The sequence below is a fragment of the Orcinus orca genome, chromosome 16 (genome assembly GCF_937001465.1).
Source record: "Orcinus orca chromosome 16, mOrcOrc1.1, whole genome shotgun sequence".
Classification (NCBI taxonomy): domain Eukaryota; kingdom Metazoa; phylum Chordata; class Mammalia; order Artiodactyla; family Delphinidae; genus Orcinus; species Orcinus orca.
Window position 1 is genome coordinate 27,385,864 of NC_064574.1, and position 10,016 is coordinate 27,395,879.

At 58.0% G+C, this 10,016-nt stretch overlaps 1 protein-coding gene across 1 annotated transcript; it reads left to right on the plus strand.

Moving 5' to 3' along the window:
• The first annotated feature begins 92 nt into the window (after positions 1-92).
• Positions 93-2,881, plus strand: FOXS1 (forkhead box S1). The gene has a single exon (XM_004272697.4). The coding sequence runs from the start codon at positions 1,628-1,630 to the stop codon at positions 2,618-2,620; it is 993 nt and encodes a 330-aa protein (XP_004272745.1). The 5' UTR covers positions 93-1,627; the 3' UTR covers positions 2,621-2,881.
• Positions 2,882-10,016: the final 7,135 nt, after the last annotated feature.

Here is a 10,016-nt window from a genome sequence, read left to right on the forward strand (position 1 = left end):
ACACTTGGGATAGAGCAAAGCATGGTTCCCTATTCCCTTGGGGGTCACAGCCAGTTTTCCAGTGGGGGCCCAGTGACAGTCCTCTACCCCTGCCCCTCACGGAAGGAGTAGTGTTAAGGAGTTACGGAATTCTGGGTTGAAATCACAGCTTTGTCACAGACTAGCTGTGCCACCTCAGGCGAGTCACTTAACTTCTCTGGACCTCACATTCCTCATCTACTCAAGAGAAGCTATTAAGGCCTCTGGAGCAGAGTTGGTCTGAGAAGTAAATGTCGAGAGGGGAGGGGAGCTGGCCTGGCATGGAGAGTGGCACACAGTAGGGGCCCGATGACTTGGTTACTTGTGGGTGGGAGAGTGTGGAGGAGGTTGCCCCATCCTTCAGAAGGCTTGACTGTTCTGGGCTTCGCTGTACCCTCGGCCCAAGGCTGCAGCTATCGGGGAGCCTCAGCTCAGGGTGACAGTTCTCGTCATGCCCAAGCCCCTACTCTGTACCAGGCTCTCAAAGAGCACTGGATTCAGTGTAAGGGAGCCCGTTGCCTCTCCACCACAGCCCGGACAGCTGCAGAGTCTTCAGCTCCATTTTAGAGATGGGAAATGAAGGCTCAGCCAGGGTCTTGGTTGAGAGCCTCTTGGGAGGGTGGATGGCTCTGTCCAGATGTCTGTCCTCCCCACACGAGTCACTAGAGGGCGCCAGGGCTCAGCAAACGGGGTTGGGCCGGCCCTCGTCCCCACCCTAGGTGCCCCACCCCTCGTAGACCCCAGAGCTAGGAGGGCAGGGAATAGTGTGACCTCGAGCGCTCTGCACTGTGGGGAGAAGAAAGTAGACCCCAGGCCTGGGAGGAGGAAGAGAAAAGAAAGGGGGAACCAGAGGTGGGGACTCGAGAGGCCCCTGAGGCTTTTCTCTCAGGAACTCCCTGTTCTCCAGTTCAAACACAGATGCTACCTCTCTCCTCTCTCATTAATGTGTGTGTGTGTGTGTGTGTGTGTGTGTGTGTGTGTGTGTGTATTCCTCTTCCTCTCTGTGGATTCCTTTCTTTCTCTCTTCAGTGATTCTTTTTCTGTACTCTGTGTGCACGTGTGCACGTGCGTGGGGCTGGCTCTCTGTGTGTCTCCCTGTTTTCTGTCCCTTTCTGCTCTTTGTCTCTCTTTAAGTCTCTGCCTCTATCTTCTCTGTATGTTCCTGTCTTCCTCTTATTATGCCCTTACCTCTCTTTGTCTCTGTCTCTCTGTCTCTTTTCACTCTCTCTTTCCATCTCGGCCTCTATCTCTCTTTGTTTTGTCTCTGTCTCGCTCAGTTTCACATCCTGTCCCTCCTCAGCCACCACCAGCCAGCACATGTGGGCTAAGGGTCTCAGTCCCTTCCCTCCTGTCTCCTCACCCCTGGCAGCTGCTCATGGCTTCCCAATCCTGGCCTCTCCTGCCCGCCCCTCTTGGGCCTTGTGGGAGGGGGCCGAGGGAAGAAGGGAGGGCAGCCTGGCGGGCCCACCCCTTTTTGCCTTTCCAGGCTGGGAGGCTGGGCCAGTGGGCCTTTTAACCAGCCTGGGCAGGCTGTGCCGGATACCAGCCCTGGACACCGTGCCTGGCCCCCGTGGTTCCGGCAGCCGCCAGCCTGGCCAGCCCGGTCAGCATGCAGCAGCAGCCCCCACCCGGGCCCCTGGCCCCTGCGGCCGAGCCGACCAAGCCCCCCTACAGCTACATCGCCCTGATTGCCATGGCCATCCAGAGCTCACCGGGGCAGCGGGCCACGCTCAGTGGCATCTACCGCTACATCATGGGCCGCTTCGCCTTCTACCGCCACAACCGGCCCGGCTGGCAGAACAGCATCCGCCACAACCTGTCCCTCAACGAGTGCTTTGTCAAGGTGCCCCGTGATGATCGCAAACCGGGCAAGGGCAGCTACTGGACGCTGGACCCCGACTGCCATGACATGTTCGAGCACGGCAGCTTCCTGCGCCGACGCCGGCGCTTCACCCGACGGGCAGGCGCCGAGGGAGCCAAGGGCCCCGCCAAGGTGCGCCGCAGACCCCTCCGAGCCACCAGCCAGGACCTAGGAGCCCCCGACGCTGCGACTGGCATGCAATGCCCGTTCCCACTGGAGCCGCCAGAGCCCAAGGGCCTAAGCTTTGGGGGTCTGGTGGGGGCCTTGCCAGCCAGTGTGTGCCCGGCCACCACCAATGCCAGGCCTCGGCCACCCTCGGAGCCCAAGGAGATGCCCACGCCCAAGCCTGCAGGTCCAGGGGAGCTCCCCGTGGCCACCTCATCTTCCCCGAGCCCCGCATTTGGCTTTCCTGCCAGCTTCTCTGAGGCTGAGGGGTTTAGCAAGGCCCCTGCCCCCATCTTGACCTCCGAGGCCACCATCGGGGGCAGCTACCAGTGCCGGCTGCAGGCGCTGAATTTCTGCATGGGGACTGATCCTGGCCTTGAACACCTCTTGGCCTCAGCAGCCCCCTCCCCTGCACCACCCACCCCTCCAGCCTCTCTCCGGGCCCCGCTGCCCCTGCCAGCAGACCCCAAGGAACCCTGGGTTGCAGGCAGCTTCCCTGTCCAGGGAAGCTCCGGCTACCCACTGGGGCTGACCTCCTGCCTATACCGGACGCCAGGAATGTTCTTCTTTGAGTGAAGCCAGCCGGCCTCAGGCAGTCCCTGCAGAGACTCTGCCAGCTACGCCCTCCAGGTTGAGCCTGACTCTAGGATCTGGGGAGCTCTCAAAGGACGCAGGCCTGGCAAGCCCACAACAGCCGGGACAGGAAGCCAAGATTGGCGTGGTGAACACTCAGCCAGCGCCCAGGGTCTCTGGACAGACTTGGGGGTGAGGGGAAGCAGGGCTCCCTTGGGATTTACTCTATGGCTCTCAGGGCCAATAAAGCCAGTGTGATGATGAGGGTCAGTTTGCTGGATGGTTGGGGACTGAGGGCCAGGACACCTGGCTCCGTGGGGGGCGTATGGTTGTGGGGTGGTATGGCAGGGACCGGGGACCCCAGATAGGAATGTCCCACATGAGGCTTTCTCCTGCTGGGGACCTTCTCAGGGAGTTTCCCAGGAAGGCCGAGGAAGTGGGAGCAGGGAGTGGGAGAGAGAGAGGAGGGATGCAACCAGGAGAGACACCAGGCAGGAGTGAGGCTGGGCTGGACCAAGGGGCTGATTCTCCAGCCCCAAACTCTGTGACTCAGCACCTCACATTACGAGCAGCCACGATACCTGTGACCATCTGTGGCAGTTATCCTGTCCTGGGCTCGTGTATATCCTTTCAACGAATCCTGGGTGGTACGGAATGTTACCTCCATTTAACAGTGGTGGAAACTGAGACTCAAAGAAGTTGGGGCTCACTAGCTCCGGCTCCAAATGACCAATGAGTGGCAGAGAGGAAATCAAAACCAGGTCTGTGTGGCTCTGCCCCCCTTCCCCTACCTGCAGTTTGCGTGAGGATGCAGCGTGGCCCACAGGGTGACCCCCGCCAGAGGGAGGCGGGCTTTTTTTGAATCCTGGCATGCCAGGGTTCAAAAGCCACCCCTCACCCCTTGCACAGACAGGGAACCCAAGGTTCAAAAGGCAGGCACACTTCCCTTGTCTGGATTTCCGGCGTGACTGGGAGAACTCCCCGAGCCCCCAGCTCTCTGAGGTCTCCTGGTGACGCTGAGAAAGCATTTCCCTCATGGGGGGAGGCGGTGGCTACCCTGGGTACAGATTAGAAGAGACTGAGCCTCGACCTTTGGCCTTCTGTAGCTGCCCCCTTGGGTAGAAGCAGGAGAAGTGGGTATAGTCGTGGTCCCCATCAGAGGAACAACTTAGGGACCTGAAACCTCACTGTCCCCATACCCTCCAACACCAGACTTGCTGAGGCAGATGGCTTTCTTCCGGAACTTCAGTCCCCCCACCTGGATCATGGGTATAGGGAGAGAAGAGGGGCCAAGGATACTTTCTGGTCTTTGCTGGAGGGTCTTATGTCCCATGAGGTGATGCTCAGGCGGCTGGAGACCCCTTTGCTGGGCAGGCAGCCCTGTCCCCTCCAAAACATCCCCCTCAGGCAGGCGGCCACGCTGGCTTCAGTCTCTGTGGCTCCCTCCTCCCTCCGCAGGTCCCCTGGGGCCTGGGAGGAAGTGAGCCCGGCTGGACAGCCCCAACTGTCTGGTTCCCACAGACTCCAGAGCCGGGGTGGAGGGGGCACCTGCAGGGTGCGGGCTCAGTGTGGCCAGAAGGGGGTGGAAGAATGCCCGGCCAGCTGTGCGGACCCTCCCTAGTGTGTGTGCCGGACCCCAGCCTGGAACCCATGGAGCAATGGCGGGAGGGAAAGAGGGTCTGTCCTGTCGCATTCAGGCAGCCTCGTGGCTGAAAGGGGAGGGGACAGAGGCCTGCGAGTGCAGGGCACGGGTGAGGAGAGGTTCGCACCACCGTGTGTGCCTGAGTGGGTCAGTACGTCTCCGAGTCTACATGAGTGTGTGTGTTTGTGTGATGCGCAGAGACAGTTACGGAGACAAGGACAGATTCGGGGGGGCGGGGGTTCTTTCTCAGCTGGGTCAGGGAAAGAGGCCTCTGCCGGGCACTGTTCCCTGTGGTGCATTCCTGTGGAGACCTGGTGACCCCAGTCCCTTCCCAGCCTGTGTCCTGAGCTCGTAGGAGGATGGGGAGGCTGGCCCGACTCGGGGATCCCAGGCTTCTGCATCCTGCCCCGCCCACCCCCCCGATGAGGTTGAGCATCTAACTGGGGTGGGAGCCTGGGGGGAAAAAAACTGCCCATGCTCTGAGGTGGGGGAACATGCAGAGGGGTCAAGTGCACACAGAGGCACAGACTTAGCTCTGGGCATGAGCCCCCTCCATGTCCCTCTCTGGTCCCTCCAGAGAGTCAAGAAGTGAAGACAGTCCCCTCAGCCCCAGTCCCTAAGCAGGGCCCTGGGCTCAGAGCCTGCCTTGGACTTGCTGTGTGAGCCTGGACCAGTGCCCATCTCTCTGGGCCCTGATTTCACTCCCTTTGTCCAGTGAGGAGGTTGCAGGGTGAGGGAAAAGGGCAGCCTGACTCTTTGAATCCGGATCCCAGGGAGGGTCTAACCTGGGGGACAGCCTGGAAGGGATCCCATCCCCAGAAATACTGGACCAGGAGGCCCAGACACCATGATCTCATGTTGCCCTCTGCTTGCTGCCCAGCCTGGGGACCCCACCCACTGGGCCTCCTGCCCTCACATTCTTTCCATGACCAACAGACACCCCCTGCCTCTGGCCTGGCCACCCAGGGGTGGACAGTGCTTAGCAGAGATTCAGAATGCCTAAGCTGGGCCGACCCAGAGAAAGCTCCTTGGCACAGATGGAGAGACCAAGGCCAGAGAAGGTAAGTGACATGCCCAAGGTCACACAGCAGGGCAGGAGTACCCCTCTGCTGCCTTAACTGTAGAGCTCTAGGGGACAGGGGCCACCCCATCTGACTCTCCTCAATGGAGGCTGGTCTGTCTCCAGGAGGCGATCCCAGCCCCCACTCCTCCTCAGCAGGTCGGAGCAAAACAGGGTGCCGAGGGGCCTTGTAGAGTTAGGCTAAATCGAAATCTAAAATTGTAGGATCAGTGGTATTTCAGAATATTCCAGAGTTTTTAATCACAGCAGCTCAGATTCTTGGAATATCAGAATTAAAAGGGCGTCTCCTGCCTGATTTCTGAATCCCCTCTACACCAAGCAGTTCATATCAGGTGGGGGGGGGGCGGGTTCCAGGAAAGGGGAGCCTGCTGCTTTCAGAGCCGGCCCCTTCCCGACCAAGTTTGGCAGCTCTGAAGGGCAGTCAGGAAGTTCTTCACCTGCTGGTCCTTTGGTCTCTGCTCTCTCTGGCCTCCAGGGAGGCTACCCCCACCCACAGGGCTGGGCCTTCCTCAGCCTCTCCTCCACCCTCCACATCTTATCTCCCTGCGCCTCTCCGCCCACCAGCTTCCTTCCCTGGTTTATGGCATTCCACTGCCCTGAGTTCCAAGCTCCTTCCCACACCCCAGACAGCGCCTGGGCCAGGGTGGGGAGACGCTCTCCTTTGGCGGGGCGGGCACTCTGAGGCCACCACAGAAATGAGGAAGACGGTGGGGGGAGGTTGTGTCGGCCGGCCTGGCATGTCTGCCTACTGGGAGTGTACAAACCCAGGAATCCAGGCCTCAGCCAGAATGTCGCCTCCCGTCACCCCTGAAAGGCCAGGCTCCCAGAGGCAGTAGGTACAGCAGCTAAGAGCAGGGGCTCTGGACTCCAACTGACTGGCTTCAGATCCCAGCTGTCACTTCCTAGCTGTGTGACCTTGAGCAAGTTGCTTCCCCTCTCTGGGTTTCCCTCATCTAAAACATGTGGACACTAACAGTACTATATCCATGGGATTGTGGTCAGGATTACATGAATTAATACTTGCAAAGTGCTTCGAACAGGGTCTGACACATGGAAACAGCAATTTAAGTGTTTAAGTAAAATAAATATTTCGGCCCTGGGGGCTTGTCTTCTTAACCTGATTTACCCACCAGGAAGGTCTAGCTGCTGCAGAGGTGGGAAGATGCAGGGGGAGGGAAGGTTGTTATATACACAAAGCTTTGGATTCAATTCCTGGCATCTTTACTTCCTTGCTGTGTGACCTCGAGCAAGTAGATTCACTTCTCTGAGTACTAGTTTCTTCATCTGTAAAATGGGGCAATGATTTCAGCCCCCAGGACTGGCATGCGGGAAACCTCACCTTGCACGATATGTGTACAATTCAGTCAACACGAATGAAATGGGACATCTGAAATTAATATAATAGTGTACATCAACTACTGGAACGTGAAACAGCCCCACTGGAGGGCCTTGTACCCTCAGCCCAGTCCTCTCTGCCCATTTGTTGCACACGGCAAAACCTCCTTCCCCACAGGTCCAGACCCCCAGGTGTCTAATCCCCTGTTCCTGCCCTGCTGGTAATTGGGTGGTGACTCAGGGAGGCAGCTGGTGGGGCTGAAGGAAGTGGTTCCAGGCTAAAAACAGACCAGAGTCCCATTTAGTCCCACAGTCCGCCAGAACCCTGCCTGTGGCCCCTGGAAAGGCCAGGGCTGCCTCCGCCAGACCACAGTCCTCTGGTGCCCTGATCTCTCCGGGAGACAGACAGGAGGCTCACCCTCCCGAGCTGAGTTAAGGCAGCTGACTCCTCTGTGAGTGTTTCCACCTCTAGGCCTTTGCACTGGCTGTTCCCTCGGCCTGGAATGCTCACTCCCCACTAGCTGACTTCTCAGCCTCCAGAGCCCAAGTTAAACATCACCTCCTCCGAGAAGACAACCCTCACCTCCTTATCTGATTGGATGCCTCTAGATTTTTCTCCACCTCTGCATCCTATTTGTTTCCTCCACTTGGCACCTGTTGCAATGTGGAATTCTGCATCTCTGTGTGCATTCCCTTCTGCTTGTCTCCGCCTTTGTGTCATAAGCCTCTGGGGGCAGGGGCTGGGTCTGCCTTACTCACTTTATCCACTTCCCTAACCCACTGGCTGGCATATAGCAGGCCCTCAATAAAGATTTGCTGAGTGGATAAATGGATAAGTCCATTTGCCATGGATTAAATCTCAGAGAACCCGCCCAGGGGCTTCCTGGCTCACTCAGAGCCAAAGGCCAAGTCCTTACAGGCCTGTGTGATCTGGTTTCAGCTGCTCTTGCCCTCTCCGCCCCCACTCCAAGCAGCCTTTGCATTTGCTAGTCCTTCTGCCTGGACTGATCTTCACTCCCTCATGCCTTTCAGTCTCTGTTCTGAGACTCGCTGACCACCGCATCCCCCATCCACCCCACCAACGCGCTCTAAGTTCATTATTGCTGTCCAGGGTCTGTCTCCCAACAGAAGGAGGCTCCGCCAGGCCAGGGGTTTTTGTCTATTGGTTGCTTGTCCCCAGCACTTAGAACAGTGTCTGGAACAAAGTAGGGGCTGGAGAAATAGTTGTGGAACAAGCATAAGCTCAGCAGCCTGGCCAGGTGCTAGATCTGCACAGCTCATGTCGCTTTTGCATTGACCCTGGGAGGCAAGTACTATTATCCCATTTTACAGACAGGAAACTGAGGCTCAGAGAGGGCAAATAAGTAGATGTGAACCCCATTCTGCCTGACCTGCACCCAGTCTCTCTGTCATCAGCCTGTCTCCCTGGCGGTGTATGAGGTCTGCAGCTCCCACCTCCTGTCCCCACAATCCTCACAGCCCCTCAAGCAGACACGGCCCAACCTCCCTCTGGCCTCCCTGCCTCCAGTCTCTCCCTCACTGACATCCCTGGCTGCAGGGATCCTTCTAAACCACAGATCTGATCATGTCCCTCCTTCGTTCAGAACCCTTCCATGGCCCCCTATGGCTCCAATTCAGCCTGGCATTTGAGACTCCCACCAAATTCTCCAGATTACTTCTTGCTTCCTCATGTGCAAAAGCCCCCTGGGATGCTCCAGGACAAGGTTGTTCTCAGCTCCAAGTCTTTGGAGCTGCCTGGAACACCCCCTCCCCGCAGCACACGCTCTATTTGGAAGAGGCCTGCTCCTTCTTTGCTCTCAGCTTGACTGTCACTCCCACTGGAGAGGAGAGAATAGAAGCTAGTGTCTTCTTCCACACCCTTCCAGCTTCACCATGATCCCCAACCTCCCAACCCTGGGGTTCCAGATGCTGTGAACTCCCTGAAGACCGAGACCATGACTAATTCATCTCCAGGCTCTGGGTTAGGGCCAGGCCCAGAAAAGGGCCTCAAGAAATAGCTGTGAAGTAATTGGATGAGTCTGAAGTCAGGCCACCTGCTTTGCATCCTGACCCCACTATTTACTAGCTGGGACCCCATGGACTTGTCCATCACCTCCCTGTGCCTCAGTTTCCTCATCTGTGAACCGCTGATAAGGAAATACCCACTCATGGGGGGAAATGAAATGACTGCGTACATGGGAATCACTTGGCACTGTGCCTGGTGCTCGGTAAATAACACCCATTAGAGTGAAGGAAGGAACAGGTGTGTGGGCAGCTGCACGAGCGGGCGCTTGGTCCAGGTGGGCACATCCTTCAGGACAGCCCTGGCTGCTTCACACCCTCGGGGCAGCCCTGTCACTGGCTGAATCTTTTCCCACAGCTGCCCTGCTGGGTCCAAGGTGGCCAGTGGAATTCGAGGCCACTGGACGCCGACAGGAAAAGGCAACGTCACCAGCCCTCGTGTAATCCAAACCAGATGCGGCCTCAGACCCATGGGGGTGGTCACTGTGGGCCTGGCCAAGGCCCAGAGGCAGGAAATAGTCTTGGAGGAACGCTCTCTGGGCTGGGACCCGTCGGGAGGAGCTGTCCTGTTGAGGGTGTTAACCCTTCTGAGCCCACAAGGGGGGCCCAGGACAGTGTGCAGGAGGAGCTCGTGGTCCTGGCCCCGTGAGGCACAGAGCCCCTTGCAGGGAAGGTTACAGCATCGGCATTGTGATGGGCGCCGGTCAGGGGGGAGCCCACAACACAGGCATGGGGTGGGCAGGGCACACCAAGGAAGGGGCAGGGGATTCTTGCCGCCGGCTGCCCGGGACTGGCAGAACCCCAGACCCAGACCTGGAGCTTTGGTCCTGGCTCTGGCTCCAGCTGGCAGGCCCAAACGAGCATGGATCCACTCCCTCTCTTGGGTGGCTCAGAGGCTGCTGGGAATGGAAGTGCTAGTGCAGGTCATGGGGCTGGGCCCCAGCCTACAGAAAGACTGAGACTCAGTCCCACCCCAGGGGCTGCCACACCAGCTTTCTCCTGGGTGTGCTCTGTGGCCCTGGGGGAGCAAATTTTCTCTGAATTCCCATCATTTCCCATCCATATTGTTGAGTTCATATCCTTTACTTCCAGGGACTAGGGGAGGCCCAAAGGAGGCACCTGATGAATCAAAAAGAGCTTTCTAAGATGTGCTCCCAGGACCAGATAGGGATAGAGGCAGTGGTCAGCCCTGTTCCATGGTTCTGGGTGGGCTTCCTTCCCAGGACATGTTAATTTGCTGTGTGGCCTTGGGCAGCTCACTTTCCCTCTCTGAACCTGTTTCCTCACCTGTGAAATAGGGTGAATGAGCACCCTATCCC